This window comes from Netta rufina (assembly GCF_964035555.1).
Source record: "Netta rufina genome assembly, chromosome: 2".
In the NCBI taxonomy this organism is placed as follows: Eukaryota; Metazoa; Chordata; class Aves; order Anseriformes; family Anatidae; genus Netta; species Netta rufina.
Window position 1 is genome coordinate 44,608,282 of NC_140124.1, and position 23,892 is coordinate 44,632,173.

General features: G+C 38.3%; 1 protein-coding gene across 1 annotated transcript in view; it reads right to left on the minus strand.

Annotated features, from left to right (window-relative positions):
• Positions 1–21,501, minus strand: part of CAPN7 (calpain 7) — a gene marked incomplete at its 5' end in the record, with an annotated part of 31,816 nt that extends 10,315 nt beyond the window's left edge. The window contains 16 exons of the mRNA XM_084282270.1: positions 1,833–1,908; positions 2,351–2,486; positions 3,809–3,908; positions 4,889–5,033; positions 5,276–5,396; positions 6,624–6,730; positions 8,370–8,516; positions 9,877–9,970; positions 11,007–11,092; positions 11,872–11,998; positions 12,847–12,933; positions 14,385–14,585; positions 15,461–15,528; positions 17,761–17,918; positions 19,408–19,516; positions 21,400–21,501. Coding sequence (XP_084138396.1) covers positions 1,833–1,908; positions 2,351–2,486; positions 3,809–3,908; positions 4,889–5,033; positions 5,276–5,396; positions 6,624–6,730; positions 8,370–8,516; positions 9,877–9,970; positions 11,007–11,092; positions 11,872–11,998; positions 12,847–12,933; positions 14,385–14,585; positions 15,461–15,528; positions 17,761–17,918; positions 19,408–19,516; positions 21,400–21,501 — 1,864 coding nt within the window. The remainder of the gene's footprint in view (positions 1–1,832; positions 1,909–2,350; positions 2,487–3,808; positions 3,909–4,888; positions 5,034–5,275; positions 5,397–6,623; positions 6,731–8,369; positions 8,517–9,876; positions 9,971–11,006; positions 11,093–11,871; positions 11,999–12,846; positions 12,934–14,384; positions 14,586–15,460; positions 15,529–17,760; positions 17,919–19,407; positions 19,517–21,399) is intronic.
• Between the last annotated feature and the right edge of the window lie 2,391 nt (positions 21,502–23,892).

Sequence of the window (23,892 nt, forward strand, 5' to 3'; positions counted from 1 at the left end):
GCACACATACATGTAGTTGTATCCCAGTAGCAATGCAAATGCAGCATTTGTTATAAACATCCCAAACATTTTCTTTTACAATTACACAATACAGTTCGTTACTCAGTCTCTAATTGGTTATTTCCAGAGTTCTTTTAATTTTAGCGAAGCAAGAACAAACCTAGCCAATTACTTCAACAGACCCAGGATCAGGTCCTTTGTTCTACAAAGCAACATGGGAGAGGGGAAAGGATTAATATAAAACAATGAGAAGCTTAGGAATGGGAAAGCCCTGCCTCTGTGCCAAAGGATTAACCTGCTTTGTTCTGATCTCATTTCAACAGATGGTAAAAATAATACTGCAGCTTGACAAATCTATTTCCATGGAAAAGGGTTTTAAATGAGTTTGAGCTCGTGAGATTAAAAGTTTATAAAAGAGTTTGGGTAGCAAGAGAAAGCAGATGAATTATCCAGCTCTTGTTAATAGTCTTGCTGGAAGACTGTTTCAAGCACAACCGAACAGTTCCTTCACTGTACAAATATGTTTTTTGCCCACTTGAGAATGTTTTCAGTATAACACACATGCAAAAGCATTGCTACAAGAACCAGCAAAATCACAAGCATGTCTCGGGCAGTAAGGTGGAGCAAATTCTTTAACAAGATCAGCTCTTGCAACAAGTGGTGATTATTTGGTAAGGTCTCAGTGGATGCTTTCTGCTCAAAGAGCATTTGGATTTTAGGCAAACTGGTTGGCATAGTTAACTGAAACAAGACCAGAGAACACTATAACCCTTATCAGTCATTCCAGTAGGATAAATAAAAAAAATGCACAGAAAATAATAATAAACAAGCACAAATTCCACTCTCTTTGTTCAGAAGAGTTTTAGAAGCTGCTCTCTGATTAACTCCTGCTATTACCTGTTGTGTGAACAGCTATCTGAACACAGCCCTAGTTCTGAAGGGGTTCCCTAACTGTAAAAGAAACAAACCAAATCCCGCTTATGATAGGATGCATTTTCACTGAATTAATTCAAGGAGGTCTTTTGTTGTTGTTGTTGTTTGTTTGTTGTTTAAATGCCAAGACCTCTATGGTGACATAGAGAACAAATAAAACCATGACGTTATCAGTTCTACCTTAAGGTTGCAGTCTACCTAGCCATTACCTTTACTTCCTGTGTCTCAGATCTGCTATTTGTCTTGAAATAAAACATGCATGGCTTTTCTGCAGCTACAACAAAGCTCCAAAAATCAATCCCCTTCTTCTTAGGGTAAGCAGAATCTGACCTATAATGACCAAGAGTAATGTAATGCTTGGATAAAATTAAACATCTAAATATTTTCTTAAACATTACATACCCGATGCAGCTGAACACTTCAAAATATTTTAGAGTATCTCATGAACTTACTTTAGATACTTTGCAAAGCCATGCTCACAGAACAGTTAACATTGATCATTTTCATTTAGGAGAAGCTGTAAACCAAAATCATTTCACCAATGTGGGAAATAACCATGCTATCTGATAAACAGAAGCACTGTCTCTTTAAACATTAACTACTGCCACTGCAAAATAAACAGGTCAATAAAGAAAATGCTGTGGCAAAATCAAGTGTTAGCAGCACTATGGTAAAGTTCTAAATAGGGCTCAGCGCTTCCAATGCTTGCAGTTTGTTTTATTCCTTCAGTGTAGTCTATCAAAGATGGTCAAATGCTCGAACAACTATTTCAAAAGACTGACCTCTTAGAACTAGACATCCAGTTTTAAAACAAACTGTGCCTCTCTTTCATACAAAATCCTTTACAAGAATTCATTTACTTCTAAACATCATCTTTTTGACAATCACAGTATACTAACCTGGATAGTAAACTTTTTTGCCATCAGTCTTGTATACAACCATTGTAATGAATTCCCGATTGTGTGCAAAGTCATCCTATAAAAACACAAATTAAGTAGAGATATATATTTCTGTGGAATGTAACTAACATTAAATCAAGTATAACATTCTCTCAAACCCTTCAATCATCACATGGTATGGTCTCATAGCTGTATTTAATGAAATACCTGACCAATTCCTTTTAAAATGTCTCAAATAAACTACGACCAGTCTCACTGAAAAAAGTTCAGGCCCTCAGGATTTAGAATTACTTCAGTACCCTTATGGTGTACTCTCTCAATTTTTTACTCTGTGTCTGTTTCAATAATCTTGTATGCAGGTATTTATATCCACTGAATTTAAAATTTATATATACACACACACATGCACACATACCTGAACGTGAAAATATAAGCAGTTACATGCTCACGCTAGAGACAACAGTATAGAAAAATTTACAGAAGACATCATAGAATTCAATCTAGAAAGAACTTGGCACCTTATCTGTGATGTGTCTGCTAAGCAGCACCCAGACTGCAGCACCACCTTGTGGACAGTGGACCTCCAGTTTGTACTGAGGATTATTAGCCAGGCTGTAAGCATCCTTCACTGGACCTTGTTTTGCATCCCAAGTACTAGAAGCAATGCAGACACTTCGTTAGATCAGTAGGATATTGATTTGCATTTTAAAAACCAACTGAAAATCCTACATGCATACAGAGCTATCTATTATCAGTAACAAAATTACCAAAGGCTGATTTTCTACTGGTATCTACAACTACTGTATTCGTAATTGCCATGTCAGAAGCTTTATCTTATATTTGTTTTTATAAATGACTTTGCTACTATACAAGCATGGTTATCAGCAATGCTAAATGCAAACAGCTTGTTTGGTATGGTGACTGCAACCACACAAAGCACAGGAAAAGGTGAACAATTCATGGATTATGAGCTAGCCAAATATTGTCACTATCACCAATTTTTTCCCCATCGTTTTTTATTCAGGTAAACTTTAAAATTAAAATTAATCTCTTTCATGTTTGGAAAGGTGCCTGCTTGAAGTCTTAAATCCTTTAGGTACCCTGTTACAAAACCTGCCTCATGAACTGTCCAGACAAGAAAAATACGGTGGGGAAAAACAAGAAGTATTGGCGACGATGCAAAACATGGCAAACTAGGAACAAAAATGGATGAAGCCATTCTTAAGTCCCATTGACGCTCCCACCCTTTTTAACTGGGCAGCATGTGTGAATGGCTGGCTGCATTATCAGCTGAGCTTCAAATTATTACTATCATTCTGCCTCAGAGAATGGATGAGAGTAGCCCTGAGGAGAATATGGGGGTGTGGTACAGCATACTGGAGTGGGAAGAGAGAGGAACCCTCACTACCAGAAACTGAGGCATTTCTCCTCAAAATGGGTAACGGAAAGGCTGAATGTGCTGGGTACTAGGTGGGAGACAGGTATTGTGTTCAGAAAAATCAACGGCCAAGGAAGTTAACACAAGACAACTAACACTGGTGAAAAATGGAGTTTGACCGTTCTGATGTGAGTGAACACACCTTGTAAAGACAACAGGCACTGCACAAATGACTTGCAACTGTCCGGGAAAAACAATTTCAAATAAAAGCTAGGTTACTCAAGCACAGCCTAGTGACTGATTAAACAAACACGGAGTGCACAAAAATCTGATTTCTGTTCCCATACAGAGATAAAGGACTGAGGTCAGAAGCTGCTTACACAACCTTATGTCCACAGCATCATCATAAAGGTCACAGGAGTTGTAACAACATTACAGAAATGCTCCAAGCCTGAGTTCTGAGTTCAGAAATATAAAGGCAGGCTTGGGACCATGGTCAGAGTCCAAGCTCTTCAGCTGTAACTGGGAAGAATGGACGGAAGCAAACACCTCAAAAAATTTTAATGCTATATTGACAAAAAATTTATCTTGGACCAACCTGTGAATACACGTAGACTCTTTAAAAAGACTTGGGTTCCAACTCAAATAGACAACATCATAGTACTGGCACAGGTCCTCCCAGGCAATCCAGAAGATCCCTAAAACGGGACTGCTGTTACTGTTTGCTTACCAGACACCTTGCTTTTACTCTTTTTTTCAGAAGTCTCTTTCTAGGCAAATAATAGAGGTTATATAAACCCACATTTCTGTAAAAATAGTCATAATGCTGCATTGCCCACATTCCTAAATTTAAACTTAATCCCCAAAACAAACAAGTTGAAACAAGAAAAGCAAAGAATAACTGCACATCTCCAAATTCTCAACCTGAAGCTGTCGGGACATTTTTCATTCTCAAGCTCTAATCAGGAACATGAGAAAATCTTTGTTGTAGCCAAAAAAAAAAATACATCACTTATTGATTCTGAACTGCCTATTTCCTAAGTTTCTGAGAAAAAAAAATACATAGTCAAATAGGCTCCTCTAGTTCAGAGACCTAGTTTAGTAGCTCAGTAAAACATTCAATAAACTTGAGTATGTTTAAATGTATTTCTAAGGTACTTCATCCAATATCCATGGGATTGTTTTGGCACCCCCAATCTGCTTCGTCTTTACAATTCTCATGGATTTATTTTAATTCTCTATAGCTTGCTTAATTACAACTCCAACCAACACCACCTGCAAACTGACAGATTCCTGATGGAAGTGAACTCTCAAAAAAGGTAACACCATCATAATGCAAGTCCCTGATATAGGCAGCTGCATATCTTGCAGCACTAAAAAAAAAAAGAGAGAGAGAATAGCTACACTTAGAAAACAAAACCAGTATGTCAATACAGTCTGAAAAATTAGCTCCCTTAAAATTTATATAAAATTACATGAATAATTTTAACTATTAGATTCTGCAGATACACAATTCCTTACTAATGAATCACCAAGTACATAGTGAGCTAATCATTCATAACTTTCAGAAAAAAAACAGGACTGCTATTTTTTTCTATGTTTCTTTCTACCTTTCTTCAGGGATAAACCACAAAGATCTACATTATTTAATTATATAGCTACTTTTTATGCTTATTACCATTGTCTATTTTCTGAGCTGTTCTCGGATCAAAGTTCAAATATTTTTGTAAATCTGGGGTCCAATTTCTTGTGTCATTTTCACTGTATCTTCCCTTCCAACGTAAGTGGCTCCAGGGATTTTTCAACTGAAGGAATCTAAGTCCCTAAAGAAATACAAAATAAAATTGCTGGATTCATCTTGTCAAGATTCCTTTTTTAAATATATGAATACGGAATACAGACCAATATCTTAAGGAAATACATCATCATTAAGGATTCTGGAATTTCCCAATGAAGCTCAGACAAAATAAACTGTATAAGCCATTAGAACAAAAATCAGTAGATACCTATCTCAGACACAAATTTCAAGCAGGTATCTGATAAATCTTTCAGTTTCACTCGGTACCTTATATTCTCTTATATCCAAGACTGCATAGGCATGGGTTGGAACTAAACCCCATTTTTCTCCTTCCTCTTCAGACATCACACCTGTTGCTGTTGTGATAAGGACATCCCCCTTGTGAAATCTGTTCAAAAAGAGGTGAAAAATAACTTAAAATGTTACCAGTTGCAAACTCACTTTTGACAGACACTGCAATGGTATGTTTGTACACTATTTGTGTGACGATGCTTAAAAAAAACAGAAATACATTTTTTGTAGTCAGAAATCACAGTGGAACTATTTTCTTACAGTATTTAAGTACAGGCTGCACGTAAAAAAAAAATTATTACTTTTGTTACAAACAAAAAAAATCATCATCTGTCAACCTGAAGTTCAATCTGTAGCACTTATTAAAGTGACTCTTCACAGATCTTCAGCTGAACACAAACATGGTTTCATCAACACTTAGCTAAATCACTACATAGAGTAAATCAACAACTCCACTGACGCCAGGGTTTTGAGGTGGCTTTCCCAAACATGAAAGAAAAATTTATCCTTCTAGGCTTTTGCAAATGTTTACACTAAGGTTTTGTCTTATTCAGCACAGGCCTATAGGGTCTGAACATCAACAACTCAGTTCTGCAATTGTTTTGAATTGCAGTCATTAACTTCACAGCAAGCATGGCTGTGAAGACCTACTAACATGCTTTCTAGCACATGCTAAAAAAGCAAGTATGCATTCAGGGTTCCTACGTGGTTTACAGGGTCATTGCACTACGGATTGTCAGTCTAGCACAGATCAACAACAACTGTGAAGCTATGATCTCATCCTAATTGCAGCCACATCTCCAAACTGCAATGCCAGAATATCTGAAAAGCTATTAGCAATTAAGTGTGACTTCCTATCCTACTGAAAAAGCACTGCAGAAACAGTCACAGACTCTCATCATGGAGTTGTTTCAGTCAACAGAATATCCCCCTTTCACTGCTGTGAAACGCATAAGAAACTGGTTGCACTGAAGTTTTAAAATAAATCAAAGTACCTGCTAGTTGATGTTTAATACAGCTGACAGCTGTATCTTGCACTATAAGTAGAATTTTTACAGTAAGCCTGAAGATAAGTATCAGAGTTTTGACCAGCTTTCTGCTGCTCCTCCAGATTTACTAGTGGAACATAACCAAGATCTTGTGATGTGATTAACACCACACTGTATCCACTTGCTAGAGACAGCAGATCAAGTTCCAGGGGATACACTTCCTATACTTCCTTCTACCTATTAAAGACTGAACTTATACAGTGGTTCCAACCTGCTCTTTGCTGCGTAGTTGCTCAAATACCAATCATTTTAATTAGTTAAGAGAGAATATCTACCTCTGATAGAGCATTCTGAAAGTGCTATCTTTATCGAAAGCTTGATTGTCAGAGTGCATGGCAATTCTTTCTGGTATCCAACCAGTCAGTGCATGGAGATCAATATTCTGAAATACAAATATCCAAAAAAAATCATAACAGATAACCCATCTATAAGCTTACAATGCCCTGCACATAAATTATAAGTGCCTTGAAAGAAACCAAGTATATGTGCTACAATATAGTTCCATACATAAAAGGCTCAAGATTTAGACTATATAAAATTAGAAAATGAACTGATGAAGAACCAGAATTTCAAAGCTACATAAGCATTAAAAAGTGATCAATCATGCGCAGTTCTATGAAGTGTTGCATTTACTTCTTTGATTCATACACTTTTAAAGCACAATCTCTGAAGAAATATTTAGAACCTCGATATTATAAATGCATTTTTAATTATTTAACTTTTATTTCTAAGGCTCAGGGTTTAGGTTTTTTATTCTTTTTGGTAAGGCCTTTCATGTTTTCCTGTTAAAAGATGCTTTAATCTCTCCATTTCATCTCCTTAAAATACTGCTTCTTTTGCTTTGTACTCCTCAAAGGAAAAGCAGGAACTATAAATGCTTGAAGGGTCAATAAACAGCACTGGTGGGTGGGATTTTCAGGAATTACAAATACAACACAGACAGTAAGTAAACCTGTGTGGTGGTTTTACCCAGACAAGGAAGCTATAATATAGTCAAAAGACGTGGGATGGGTGGAGATTAAATGTCATGAGTCAAGCTGTTTTTCCAGATAGCAAGTTAAAGGAGGACAATGTAGATAACACAGCTATTGTCTCATGATTTTTTGCTCTGCAAAACGTCAGCCCACCACTGACATAAACATACATGTTTTTATAGCATACAAAAGCACGCTACATTTACTCCTTTTGCTTATCAAGACAAACGTGGCTTTGTATATTTCCAAAGGTGATGATTACCTGTCATACCCACAAAGAATGTAATTATCAAGACACCAACTAGAACACAAACAGCACCATGGAATCAAAAATACACTATTAACACTCTTAAGAAGTTTGAATGGAAAAAAAAAAAGATCAGAAATACTTCTTAATTAATGAATGAAGATTATTTGGGCAACTCATTTGAGTCAAGTAGCCTCTTTGAAAGAATAGTTTGCATGTCAAGTTAGCTGCAGCATTATTAATTATTAATTATTAATTAATATCAGTAGCTAAACTATAGGAACCTGAAACATATAAATGCACGGAACAATATGGTAAACTTGCACAGACCAGAAGTACTTGCTCCCTCCATATACATGGAATACTTCAGTCTGTTCCTTTCCTATCCGACTCTTTGACCTAAAAAGGAAAAACTGCCCTATTGATAGAATAACGGTTGAATCACAAATCAGCATTATTGATGCAGGCAAAAGAAGTTATAACTTTGCCCAAAATTTTCAGCTAGACTCAATAAGAACACAAATACTTTCCAACCATACATTCCAGTCCTACAGTCCGAGTACCAAGATTAAGTCCATCAAACTAGAATGAGTAAGACACTTTCATGGGCAGAGATCTCATCAAGCATAGTTAAGTACACTTGTGGAATGAAGAAACAACAACAAAAAAGGCAACAAATAGAAGGAATCAAAGACTTGCCTCCACAAATAATTAATTTTGATCTCACTAGAAGGAAAGTTATTTGACAGGTTATCTAACTGGATTTTTTTTTTGCTTGTTAGAAATAATCTATTACTTACAGAATTTGATCCAGGAAAATCATATCCTCCCATGACCTTCATGTAGGCCTTTTCTATTAGTGATACCCACAATTCATTCTTATTGTTAGAATAAGAGCAGAGGAGTTCCCCACTATGATCAACAGGTAACTGGTCATCTATGATTACCTGTGTAAAATAAACAAATGAAAAAGTCATCCTAAAGCTAATACAGTATTCCGGAAATACTTCAAGAACTATAACAAAACCAAACTCTCAGCAATACGTATCTTCTGAGACACAGCCAGACCTGACCACTCTTAGATGTGGACACCCATAGCAATCCTGCAGTGATTTGCCCTTGTGAACAAGAAATTGTCTTGCCAGGTCTTGTGTATGCTGGTCCACCGGGTGACCAGTATGCACCTGCCTTAGTCTCCCCTATATAAAATGGAGATGTTGACAGTACTTGCTTGCAAAGTGTTTAACATTTATTGAACGCAGCTACAGAAAAGCTCAGTAATTACTAGCAGTAGAAGAAAAAAAAGCCACCAATATCCTTCACCTAATTCAAAAAAAAGAATGTATACTATGTTCAGTAGCCAGCAAGAAAATAAAGTTACATATCTAGAGCAAAACAAAACATGTCGTATCACTTTCACAGTCTCTAGTTCCAGATTTAAATTTCTTCTCTCTTGAAAGGAAAATAATGTCAAAGCAACATTTCTGGTCAAATCCTATTTTTTTCACAAAACACAGTCATTCATCCTAACAAAAAGCAGCGATTAGGAGATCTTTTGGAAAGAGTATGAAGAGCTTGTCAAGTACGTAAATGATACTTCCATGAAGTATCTGTTGGGTTGCCAACAGACTTCCTGACCCAGAGGTTATATCTTAGCATTTAATAGCATTTGAAGACTCACCCCCGCAGCCCTTTCTCTCTAAATAGAACCACTTGATTTTTGAACTCCCATAAACATTCATCATCCACAACGATCTGCAATAGTGAGTTCTACACAATTTTATGTCCTTATTTATATGCACTAAGAAAATTATACTTGTGAGGTCATAAAGCTCTGTTATTTATCTTCAGGCATCTCCTCTCTTTACTAGAGGTCTTTGGTCATCCAATTTAGTCCTTTGACCATTCCAGGCCTATAGCCTTCCTTGGAAGTTCTTCTTGGTAGTTTTCTAGTTCTGTAACTTTTTTTTCTGAGATGGGGTTGAGAAAAGGAATACTCATTCATGAATATGGGATGTTTTTTTTCCTGTATGGTTTTCATAACTCCTTTATGCAATGTAAACTTCTTTTTTTTGAATTGAATGGGAGTAAAGCTATTCTCATGATCGTCTGCAGATAAAATCTCTATCGTTACATATTTCACTACCAAAGTGAATCCCAAAAAGTTTAACAATTAAAAATCACTTTCCGTCAAAATGTTCCTAAATTTTTTGCTTTGAAAGCACAGCTTCACAGTAAAGCAGACCAATCCTTCAAAATATATGGTTTAAACAGTAACAGTATTAAGTTTCCCCCCTAATCATTTACCTTTCTAGGTACGCCATTGATATGAAGTTTCACCATGTATTTGCCACATGGATTGTACTCTGGTTCCCCTTTCTTATTCTGAGGGTAAATGATACTGTTAAAAAAAAAAAAAAAAAAAAAAAAAAAAAGAATAAGAAATTGTGACAAAGTATATAGCTGTAGATACACTGATAACATGAGAAGTGGGATTAATATGGTCTGTTTATAGAATTCATGCTAAGGATAAATGTGAAATTTTATATGAAAAAGTCACTCAAATTTAGTAAATGTGATAATAGTGTTTAAGTAGGCTTTATTTTCATACCTTACTCTTGCTGCAGTTCCTCCCTTAATAGACTAAGAAAAAGTACACAAGTAACCTAATCATTTCTCCAACAGAAGCAATGCAAACACCTTTATCTTACTATTACACATACTGAAGATATGCAAATACCATTTAAATACAGTAACTGCCTGAATGATAGTCAAAGGTTTGAAGACTGCAATGCTACAGAACTCAATGTTGATGAAAAGAATGCATCTTCACTTCAAGAAGTATAGGCTGAAACAAAATTCCAGGCACAACATTCACACACTGGTCTGGCAATGGGCTCCTGACAGACAGACAGCCAAACCCATGCTAAATTTATTGTAGTATGCTAGTTAAACTGAATTGAGATAGTGTTGTTAACATTAACTCTGCAGTGAGATTCAAGATAGACCATCTGGCAGCCTTTAGTACAGCAAATGAAGAAAACAAACCTATAAAATGTTTTAAGTAACGTTTCTATTAAAAACAAAGCAAGCATTCCAAACTATTTCTTCTTCTCAAAGCACATCTGAAATTAGACTCCAATGTCTTTATACTCATCTACCTCAATTTGTTTTCATTTTTGGAAATGCTAAAGCCACACGAGTCCCACAGAGATGAAGGTGAAACAAACACTAACTTTTACTGTGTACAGTCATACAAATATAGAATCTCAGCTAAAGTTGATGAAACTAGAGAATACTAATCCAAATATTTTTCCATTAGTCATATAACTATACAACTTAACAGGTATCAATTTAAATACCACCACTGCAGAACATACTGCCAAAGCTCAGCAGTATTAAGTCTGACAAAATAGTAGAAAATAGTAGCTATTTACCTTGTAATCAACTTTTTGTTATATCTTCTTTCATATGCTGCACTGATAGCTAGTGATGCCACAAATGAACAGTCTGACACTATTGTCTATAAAGCAAAGAGAACAACGATGTGATTTACTAATACTTAAATACCGAAAAAAAAAGCACAAACAGGGTGTGTGGAGAGGTGAAAAAATGTTATCATTGGTTATGCCCTTCAAAAGGGAAAGGACTTAAACCGAGAGAAACAAGAGTTACTACAAAAAGGCAGGAAACATGTTGCTTGCTATACTGAGCAAATCACATTTAAAAGATTTAACAAAGGTAATGAGAGACAAGTGCAGCTACTTCATCATTCACTCACACTAACCTCTTTTTTTTGCCCAAAACACACTCTGTAGTGTAAACTATACTCAATGGCAAAATCTGTTGCTGATTTCAGAATAGCTTAGCCCATCTGCAACTTAACGCTACACAAAAACATTTCCACTATTCTCAATAGGCCACTTGTGCTTTAAATACAAAAATTAAAATCTTGCCCGTTACTTTTTGCATGAAATAAACTGTTTGCCACAGAGTACACCTTGCCTTTTTTCATGCTAACTTTACTACTGTTTTTGGAAGAAAGGATTTTCAGCTGGAATTCAAATTCTGGTTTTCATTTCCATTGATGACATACCTCTTCATTTTCATGGCTAGAAAACGCATGGAATCTGAGGTGGTACTATTTCTTGATTTGTTTACTTAGTCTCCAGAGAGTTAAGGAAAGCTCTCTCACATTTAGAGGTTCATTTCTGAAAAAGTGCTCCTCTTCCCCTTTTATAAGGTCTCATAGTCCCTGCAATCAACTCTAGCAGCATACATTTCTCTTTGGGAACAACTTACCTGTTTTATGCTGAAACTTGATACGGTATAAATCATCGTAGGGTTATTTGTTATGTCATCTGGCCGTACCCACTTGGCAAACATTGCTTTCTGTTTGGGGGATAACGGTAACTTCCCACATTTATCACTAGATTTGAGAGAGGAAGGAAGTAGAAATAAATCAACAGCTTAGAAAAGCTTCTCATGGTATATCCAGATCTTGAACTTCTGACAGATGGTACAAAATATGCATAGAACAGGTACACAGCTGTAAGACAACTTCAAAGAACAGTACTCCATAGTTGATTTGGGGCAAAAAAAGCAAAAATATTGAAAATGTGAAATAAAACCCAGGAGGTTCCTTCACAAGACTGAATAGGAAAAAGGAATTGCAAAAAGCCATCTATATTAGCAGAAACCCAAATTACTTCCTTTACTTCAACAGGACGAACTAATACTAAGAAGTTTCTTTAGTTCAGAAAATACCAAGGTTTATCCAATTGTCAAACCTTCAGTAGAAAACTGAAAAAAAAACAACTATCAACCAGATGTCTTGTCTATTATGACTATGTAATCTGAACCTATACCATGGCCCATGAATAAACATCTAGAGGTTTATATATCACTCTTCCTCTGAATAGTTCTTTAGAGAAGAAACAGCTATCACCTTCATTTTACAGGTGGGATAACTGAGGCAAAGTAATATACACAGCAGTCAGGAAGTGGACCCAAACTTCCATCTTAGTCCAATACTCCAAAAAGCCAAATAAAATGTTCTGCTGGTAGGCCTGAAGAAACAACTGCAGGATCTGCTTACATTAAAGTTCAAAGACCAGGCTGGAGAAAGGAGGCCACAGTATTGAAATAACTCAGTCTGAATTATGCTTAAAATCCTACTTAAGCAGTTTTAAATTCTGAGGAAGAAAAACACAGCAATAATATGGGAAAGCTTTGGAAATAAAAACAGAACAAGATCAGTAATTGAATAGCACTTACGAAAATGGCATAGGGAAGGCAAAACGTTCCCTCAGATCAACACTCATGAAAGGGACATATTCGATACCATTAATTTTTGAAGTCTTTCTGTAAATCGTAAGAGAAAAATACAGTTACAAACTTATCTATCATCTTTTCAAGACTAAATTCATAAAAGTGACAATCAAATTAGTTTTTAAAACAAACAAGCAAACAAAAAAAAAACAAACGGTGCCTTTGAAGACAAGATGACCACCTCTTGAAAATGCAACAAGCACTGCCATTCATTTGATTTTGTGGTGTGCAGCATTGGGTGGCTTAGTCACTAATCCCACATGTGCATACCTGTGGGCAAGCCACCGTGCCAGCAGATAAATGACTAAGCCACAAACCTCTTCATAGGTGTAGAAGTAACATGTAAAAAACACCTTATTCTAAATAGAATTTCTCCAGTCCCTTCAGCAACTCGTTGAAGAGAATTTTAGGGTAAATTGACAACAATTATCACTTAGGGACATGAAATTTCATCTAATTGGGGAGTATTCTGGAATGCTTTGTCAAACAAAAACCAATAAACACACTGCATATGTTAATTAGTACATTTTTGATTGAAGTACATAGAATGTTTCTTTAAAAAAAGAGAATCATACTTAAATGTGAATGCAATTAAGTTGTAATCAAGAATTTATCTGAAAAAGATACATGAAATATTTTAAAATCAAATTATAATGAAAGATAAGACACAACTAATTTATCTGGCAAGACTTAACACTCCCCCCAAAATCCACAGAACAGAAATATATATTGCACAAACAAATGAAATTTTAATAAGGCAATTCTACATGGTTTGCAACTTTTCAGATGCACATACACTTCCATCTTTAGGTCTACATCCTTAGTCCATTTAAGTCCCTGAAACTGAAGTAACAGACAAAATATTTTAAGATCAAATCCTGGACAGTGTTGAACGTCACCCTGAACACAATCTTATTTACCATGAAGGTAGAAGGAAGAATACTGAAACAGCTATCAAACAATGCATTTTTGCATATAATTGATATTTTTCAAAATTCACAATTTAGGCTAAAGAGTTTATGGATTCCCTACTATTCGTATATTATGACTCCTATAATAAAAAAAATCAATGCAAAAAGAACAAGATATAATAAAAGTCATAATCCTGAAATATATTATGCTTCCTCAATATCCAATGAAATATTAATTGTATCATCTGTAAAAACAACTTTGTACCTTGGCATCTCAGAGTTGGATCTTTCATGAATTCAATCAGGTATATACAAAAATAAAGCTATAAAAAATAATTCTGGCAGTCAATTATAAAAAATTGTCTTCTAAATACACTCCAGGAAGTATGCTCCGTGAATAAAAGCTACTGATTGCATGACCACAGAGAAAACAATAATTTAACATGTACAATGACAGAGTTAATAAGTAGTGTTTTTCCAAGACTGTTCTGTGTATAATAATTTACTGTCTAAGATACACAAAGGATGAGTGCACAAATTTTAAAACTTTGGAAAAGCTTGGCCTCCACTTACCTGAGTACTTCAATCTCCTCTGCGGTGTATCTCTGACCTTGAGATTCACTAGCTTGTACTGCTCTGATTGTCTGTGGTTTATCGTTTAAAGAAAAATCAGGTCCCAATGGAAAAAACGTTCTGACTGGCTGAATTGGTTTGGCTGCATTTGACTTCTCCTTCTGAGATGACTTTGACATCGATACCTTCAGTGCCTCTGCTCTAAAGCAAATAAAAATGCATTCTATTTACAACTGTAATAAAAATAAAGTTATGTTTCAGTCATTTATTTCCTTGTTCATGCTCCCATATTTGTTAAATGGTATGAACAAATGCTCAAATTGACCAATACGACTTTTCCTATGAAAAATCAATTCACAAATAACATCGATAGAAGATAGGTGTTTTAGAAAATGTTCAGTACTGATGCCAGTACTTCTTCATTTTCCCATTCTAGAATAAATGAAAATCCACCATTTGCAACTCAAATATGAACTACTTTCAGCAGAACTCATCAGATTTTGTCACCTTTAAGACTATGCTAATAGGAGAATTTGGGTAAACATTCATTATCTGGAACCTCAGAAAAAGACCCCAAACTCTGAGAGAAAAAATTCCCTCTTAAGAGTAATTCACTGACAGGACATAGTAGGATCAGACCGACCCTACATGGTGATCATAGCAGGATCACCAACGTTGGCTTCAGCACCACCTACTGCTTTGCCTTCTCTCAGAAATTCAGGATTTAATTTGTCTAAAAACTACCATAGCAGAAAAACCTACTACCTTTACCACAACCCAGCATTTCAACTGCTTGAAGACCGCGTATTCAAGAGATAGATTTTCTGTTGTTGCATTGAACTGCTGGCTTGCTACACATTCAAATCAGTACTTTTTTTTTAAACACAGACTGAAAAAGTGCTGGAAAACAGCTTATACTGAAACAGCCGAGCACAGTCCATTATTTTCCATTGTACTGTTGATTTTAAAGGACTTACATCGAACTCACAGTCACGTAACTTGTTTTAGATATAGACTCCCATGCACCATTTACCCATACAATTAAATTGCTGCCTTGAGCTAAGTATTACACTCACCGATCCAGTGCTTGCCGAGCCAGCTGTTTCAGTTTTGACTGCAGGCCTGCTTCTGAAGTTTCAGTAGCCTTAAATTCAAAACAAAACAGAAAAGCTACACATCCAAAGAAAACACAGGTTTTATAAGCTCAGTTGGTACAATTCCACACTTTTAAATTACAGCCAACAGTAACTACCCATTTTTTCCAATTCTCCTTTGAAACGAGCAGATGTGTTTTTTCAAAATCTCAGCATAAAAAGCGTACTAAGTGAATATCATTTTGCAATCCTAGCAAATGCTTGTAGAATGAAAGCGTTATTTAAAATTCTTCAGTGTTGGAAATACTATATGCAAAAAGCTGCCAGAAGGATTAACCATACTAAAATTCTGAACAGGAAAAAATATTAAAAAGCAAATGTTATGTACACTACTGAACTTAGATGTGTTCCTTTTATTTTTTTTCCCTACAACCAAGTCAAAAATAATCATAGTAACTTAGGAAGAGATAGATTTGGATGTTTGCTTTCATTGAAAGAGTCTACTTGAAAGTTAAAAATCTTGTTCTTGCAGATGTTAAGCATAACATTATCCACATCACGGCACCAAAACAGTTATCAAGTGTGCTAACTTCTATTCCCAGTTGGGAGGTAGGCCATAATAGATTACTCGTACAACCAGTTTACACTTTTTTTTTTCCTTCCAAGTGAAGCATTACTAGTGGAACTAGGTAATCTGCAAGAGACACAGCATGAGGTGTGGCTCTTTCTGTGACACCCACAAGCAGGTTTCAGGGTTTGGCTTCGTACCTTGACTGATTCTAGGTCAATTGAGGAAACAAAAAGCAAGCTACTACCACCCTAAGAAATGAAACTAGAAGCACTCTTTATAAGGAACTACTTTTATCTGGTAATAAATTACTCTTAAGAGTTCCTGGTTGAAAAAGACTTTGAAAGATCCATGAAGGTAAGCAGTGGATGTGGTACTCCTACAGACTCATCCAGGAGACAGCCACAGAAGAAAAGGAATGGCTGATCTCTGACTGCTCCAAAGGTAAGAAAGTAAAACTCTCCACCTGAATACACAGAGCAGAAAATGAAATAGTACTGCTTCAAGATAGCAGAGTTCCTTCAATCGTCTTTCATCCTAGGAAGGCACTTTTTGATCCCCTTGAGGGATAAAGCCTACAGTCACCTTAATAAAACAAGATGCTAATCAAGACCAAAGGAAAAGTTCAGTAGTATCTGCACACAATAAAAGATCAGGTAACATCAGTTGTTAACATGAGATAATTTCAGAGTAACTTCTACATAGGTAAGTAATATTTGCATGCACTGACAGAACAGAAAGAGGAATGCAGCAGAGGGAAAAAAAAAGTATGCTGCTGCAGTAAGTTTTATATAATAGACTGAGGAAGTTCTGATGCAACAGCTCAAATGGAAAAAACAAAACAAAACAAAAACAAAACAGAGCTGTTCTACTAGAGCTCTTGGTCTGATTATGTGTATCGCCAAGGTTTTTCAGGCTACCTAAAACTGGTTTGCAAAAAGCAGAAAAAAGGTTTTACTCTAGTACGCAGCAATAGTGATGTCCCCCTCCCAACAACCCATACATATTCACACTATAAAAAGGGAAGAGAAGAGGAAAAAAGAGAAACAGACTTGGTGGAGTTACATTATGATGGTGAGCTCTTCCTATAATGAGTTAGTTATGACAACTGGACTTAAGAGAAAAAAGCAGTACCTGTAATTATATTCTTCTTATATTACAGCCAATTTATCCCTACCATTAACTTCAACATGAATCAAATTCACTCATAACAGTTTTAATGTTGAACACTGAGTAATCAAGTGATACTTTTTTTTCTTACTAGTTTTGGTATCGGGGACTTATGTTTTCAGGAAGTGTTATATGAAAAATTTCTCATATATTACTTCCTTTAATATACTCATAAAGTAATACAGCTGACATACTGGCAAGTCATCTTCAATCTTAACTGTTCTTAATTTCTGCTTTAACATTGCATTCACTCTAGTGCAGAAATTAACAAGAAAAAAATTCCAGAATATTTCTAGTTTTTAGTATAATTTGATTCAGAGAAAAATACACAAATCACAAGTCCCCATGAATCTAGCGTTGAACAACACAATGACTGGAAGAAACATTACATAAAAAAAAACAATGGAAAAAAGATCCAAAAGCAGTTTTTAGAAATACAGGTACTCCATTTTTAAGCCAGTCTTTAGGGGTCAGTCACTTGTGTAAGTGGAAGAATTTCTTACCATCACATAATTCCACCAAGTTAACTTGTAGCTTAACATACTGTTTTCAAACAGAGTTCCACCGCTTCTGTGTACAACTCTATAGCTTCTTCTGCGTTGCCTTTGTCATCTTCATCAAAAGCCTGCGTAACGAGGAAGTGAGCACGCTCCAAGTCCAACTGTTGCTTTGACTTCAGAGGATCTGTTTTCTGTGACTGAACTAAATGAAAAAGAGTATTTAGCATTCGACAGCAGCAGACACATCAAAGCATCCTTAACACAGTACTGAAGTCCTAGCAGTTCTAGCAGATGAGCATTATCTACTTTTTGACTGGAAACAAAAACTTTGCTACAGACCTCTCTGCAACGATGAAAACCAAACGCTCCTCCCAAGAGCAGGGACATGCTCTCAGGATATTTCACATGCCAAGTAATGTACACAGAATCTTTCATACTACACTAAAGACAAGATTGTTCCATTATATGAAATATTGCATCCTTTGTGAAAATGTATCACCTGCTGCAATATACATGATCCTTAAGTGTCCCTCTCATTTAATATTTTTATTAATGACCTGAAGGAGAACATGTAGTGCATCTTCATCAAAACTGCAGACCCCACCAAACCAATTTACTCCAGGGCACAGCTGGTATTCAGAAGGACACAGACAAACTAAAGAAACAGGGTGACAGAAACCACAGAAAGTTCTACCAGATGTGCCGTGCCCCACAGCTGGGACAGACCAACACCAGACAGACTGGGATTGCCCAGCTGGGGAACAGCTCTGCAGAAAAGGGCATGGGGGTCCCTGAGTACGTCCCTACTCAGGGCCCAGTAGGCTGCATCTGGAATACTGTGTCCAATCACCGGGGTCCCTAATCATGGTCAGGAGCAGGAGAATTTGTCCTGCTACCTAATAGCAATCTGCTGGTAATCATCAGTTTAACAAGAAAACGGATTCAGCCTCTTCAGCGTGGTGCAAAGCAAGGGAGTGAGAGAACTGCCTACAGACTGAAATGGACAGTTCAACTAGACACAAAATAACAAGCATACAAGAATGATAATTGCACCCTGGAACACAAGCCCAGATACATTGGGGAATTTCTGTCTGTAGTGATCTCCTGGACTTGACCAGACCCAAGCAACCTGGTCCAAAAATCAGCATCTACCCTGATTTGAGCAGGAGACTGGTCTATAAACCTCCCACCATCCCACTTGGGCTGAGATTCTAAATGAGACTTACAGGTGTACAATAACTGGAGATTTTTATTTATGTCCAAACACTTCTTGTGTTATTTCACCCTCTTGAAGTTAATAATTCTACATAAATATCCAAACACACCTGCTTTGAACCCATCATGCTGCTGAGGCTTAGATGGAAGTTTTGATTAGTTCCTGATTTTTTTTGTTGTTGTTGTTGCTATGCTTAATTATTTCATCAAGTTTGCTGTGCAGATACGGTTCCTAGGAATATTTAAAAGGAAAGAATATCCACACTCAAGTGCTTAGGAAATAAGTGCTTCACTTCTGAGGTATTACAGAATTCAAAACGCTGATGTGCTTATTGTATTTATGGTCTGTTACACAGTGCAAAAAAAAAATTAGAAACATGAAAAGCAGAGCGAACATCACAGATAAATATTTCACAGCACTGAAAGGCATTCTACTCAATTTAAACAAAGGTTTAATTAGAAAGCTCCTTACCCACCTGCTGAATGGAGAGCTTGAACCCTCTCCAAGTACTCATTTATTTTTTCTTGAATGTTTTCCAAGCTTGACCCTGCCATCCCAGCATAAATCAAGGCTTGTGCAGCTTCCTGAAAGGAAAAGAATTTGAAACAAAGATAATATTTCCTGCCTGGAAAATTATTCTCAATGAACAGAGGGCCTGTAACTGCCGTAAGTTGCATGAAAACAGGACCTGACATCTACATAATGACTCAGTGGCTAGAGGGAAAAATCTGTTGCAAGGAAGATATAAATGAGATCTAATCTCCTACATTCAATTTCTCACACATGGGACAACCCATAAAACTATAATAAACCTTCTGAAGTTCTTTAAGGCCTGATCTTAGATCTGCATGTATAGTTTAATCCACGAACTCAGAAACGTTAAATAAGCTTTCTCAAGCATGCACCAAAATCATTTAAGTAAAGCTCACAGGTTGCAAGCTGTCTTTTATTTTTAAAGCTTCAGATTTATGGTTTAAAAAAAAAAAAAAAAAAAAAGATGCTACTGAACTTATTCACATTGAATTTGATAATAATGAGAAGAAAACCAATATAAAAACTTTTCGAAATCAAACCCTTAGAATTTTGGTTTATGAAGTCTTTTCTATTAGCGTTACTCATATAATGCTATCAAATCTTGAAATTCTATAAAATTAAAGTTTCCTAGCTCCTCAGACTTTGATCTTTAAATGTTTGTAAGCACATAAAACACTGGATATTAATCAAAGTACATCAAGGACTGAGTGTAGGTCTCCAGCTCAGATGCAGAGTGTGTTTATCCGCATTAAGGCTTTTCCTATACTGCACAAATCTATGTAGAAAAAATGTTTTCAGTTGCATAAGCTGTCTATCCATTCACTAAATTTATGAAAAACACATTAAGGTTTGGCAGGGTTGTAATCAACAGCCACAGCTGACGCAGTCTCACAAGCATACAGAAAACTGAAATTTGTCACTCCTAAAAACGAGGATAAAAACCTTACTTTGTCCTCATTATTGTCACAGGGGGAAAAGCAAGGAACAGACAGGCTTCTGCAGCAGTGCTTTTCTTCCTAGCAGCAGCAGATGAGAAGGTGGCTGTCACGTAGCAGGCTGTGTTTGTAGGAAGCAGAGCAGTAACTCCCTGAGAGCTGCTCCACAAAGATGGTCTCCAGAAAGGCTGCTCCTTACAGGGCAAGCAGTCACAGCTGGCATCTCTTGCTCTTGTGGCTATGATGTTGTCAAGCTTATCGGTTTATTCCCATAGGCACCTGCCTAGTTTGCCCAAGCTTAAATACAGCCTGTACTTATCAGGATAAATATTTTACTGATGGGCATCGCAGAACCAAGAGCTTCATGCTCATGGTCAACATCCATCACCATATTACAAATGAAAACAGAGATGCTGTTCCTTTCATGCATAGCAATTATCTACTGCTAAGGTCTAGCATACAGCTATCTGTGAGAAAAAACACTCTACAGATACCTGCTGAAGGACCATATGCATGTCTGTGGCATACCAGAAGTACAGATGTTGTATCCCCCTTGTAAGCTGTCTGTGTATGACGCACAAAACAAATGTGGATCTTCAACCCAGTACGTCAAAAAAAACATGCATAATTGATGCTTCTCCTGCGGTTTGTTTCAAGCACAAGTGCTCTACCTGGCTTTAAGAGGCAGAGTGACAATAGATTTCCACACATTAACCCTCCAAAGGGCAGAAGCAGCTGAGCAAATGCCTGCAGAGCCAGCACACCGGCTGTTCACGGTGACATGACGGAAACACAGTTCAGAGCTGGCATTTACGACCAACAACGTTTCACAACAGCACACACTTCCCACAAACACACTCAGCTCACCCCACATGAGCAGTTTAAGACCTTTTCCACCCCTCTGCTGCCCGCAGGCACCCTAACACTGCGCTCACCCACTTCAGAGCCCCGGGGCAGGGACCCCACCGCCCCCCGGCGCTTCCCCCCCCGCCCCATACCCTGTAGTAGAAGACGGCCTCCTGGTAGCGCCCGCTCTGGTCCCGCTGCACCGCCAGCTGCGCGAACTTCACCGCGTCCAGCTCCAAAGTGCTGGCGTCCATGGCCGGACCCTGCCGCCCCCTCCCCGGCCCCTCTCGTCCCGTCCCTTCCCTTCCCTTCCCTTCCCCTCCCCGCCCTGACGCGGAAGCCGGGCGGAGCATGCGCGCCCCGGGGAGGGCGCCTGAGATGGCGCCCGCCTGCGGTGTGGCGGTGGGGAGTGCGCTCCCGCCTAGTTTGTTTGTTTGTTTTCTGCTTTTTATTTTTTATTTTTTAATAGAGGTGTTCAAGGCAGTAGGTTCTGCAAAACCGTGTGCTGTGCAGGTGGCTCTTTGAGTTTATAGAATCATGCGCTCACAGAATCATTATGGTTGGAAAAGCCCTCCGAGATCACCTGGTCCAAACATCCCCCTACCACCAATGTCACCCACTAAACCATGTCCCCAAGCACCACGTCCAACCACATTAAACACCCCCAGAGACAATGACTTTACCACCTCCCTGGGCAACCCGTCCGACAGCTCTTTCTGAGAAGAAATGTCTCCTCATTTCCAGTCTGAACCTCCCCTGGTGCAACTTCAGGCCATTCCCTCTAGTCCTATAGCTAGTTATCTGTGAGAAGAGGGCAACCCCAGCTCCCCACACCTTCCTTTCAGGTAGTTGTAGAGATCAATAAGGTCTCCCCTGCGCCTCCTCTTCTCCAGGCTAAACAACCCCAGTTCCCTCAGCCGCTCCTCTCAGGACTTGTGCTCCAAGCCGTTCACCAGCTTTGTAGTCCTTCTCTGGATACTCTCCAGGGCCTCGATGTCCTTCTGGTAGTGAGGGGCCCAAAGCTGAACATAGCACTCGAGGTGCAGCCTCACCAGAGCTGAGTACAGGGACACGATCACCTGCCTGTTCCTGCTGGCTACACTATTCCTGATACAAGCCAGGATGCCGTTGGCCTTCTTGGCCACCTGGGCACACTGCTGGATCGTGTTCAGGCAAGCATCAACCAGCACCCCCAGATCTCTTCCTCTGCACAGCTTTAAAGCCACTCTGCCCCAAGTCTGTAGCTCTGCATGGGGTTGTTGTGACCAAAGTGCAGGACACGGCACTTAGCCATGTTGAATCTCATCCCTTTGTCCTCTGCCCGTCGACCCTCTGCAGGGCCTTCCTACCCTCCAGCAGATCAGTGCTTCCCCCCAGTTTGGTGTTGTCTGCAGGCTTACTGAGTGTGCACTCAATTCCCTCATCCAAATCATCAATAACGATATTAAAGAGGATGATCCCCAACACTGACCCCTGGGGAACTCCACTGGTGACTGGTTGCCAGCTGGATTTCACTCCATTCACCACCAATCTCTGAGCCCAGCCATCCAGCCAGTTGTTAACCCAGCAAAAAGTGTACCTGTCCAAGCCATGGGCTGCCTGCTTCTCTAGGAGAATACTGTGGGAGACAGTATCAAAGGCTTTGCTGACGTCTAGGTAACCTATTTCAACAGGCTGTCCCTCATCCACCAGGTGGGTCACCCAGTCATAGAAGGAGATGAGGTTGGTCAGCCAGCACTTGCCTTTAATGAATCTGTGCAGACTGGGCCTGATCCCATGGTTGTCCCACATATGCTGCATGATTGCATTCAAGATGACCTGTACCATCACCTTTCCTGGTACCAAGGTCAGGCTGACAGACCTGTAGTTCCCCAGGTCTTCCTCACAGCCCTTCTTATAGATGGGCATCACATTAGCAAGTCTCCAGTCATCTGGGACCTCTCCAGATGACCATGACTGCTGATTGATGATGGAAAGTGACCCAGCAATCACACCCACCAACTCCCTCAGCACCCTCGAGTGGATCCCATGTGGCTCCATGGACTTGTGACAGTCTCCTGTCATATCTCAGGAGATATGAAAATATGTCATATTTCAGGAGATATGAAAATATGCCCTGGAAATTTATTTGGAGTCTTTTGGAGCACCTCTCCTATGCAGAAAGTCTGAGAGAGCTGGGGATGTTCAGCCTAGAGAAGAGAAGGCTCTGGGGAGACCTTATTGCAGCTTTTCAATACTTAAAGGGGGCTTATAAAAAAGATAGAGAGCAACTTTTTGCTCAGGCAGATAATGATAGTGCAACAGGGAACAGTTTTAGACTAAAAGAGAGTAGATTTAGATTATATATAAGGAAGAAATTCTTTACTGTGATGGTGGTGAGGCACAGGAACAGGTTGCCCAGAGAAGCTGTGAATGCCCCAGCCCTGGAGGTGTTCAAGGCCAGGCTGGATGGGGCTTTGGGCAACTTGGCCTGGTGGGAGGTGTCCCTGCCCATGACAGGGAGATGGATTGGGGTGATCTTTAAGGTCCCTTCCAACCCAACCCATTCTTTGATTCTGAATAGACTTAATAAGAGGTGCAGATAAATGTTGGAATACTAAGTACTGAAATACTAAAATCTATCATTTTTCATCTCCAAATTTCAT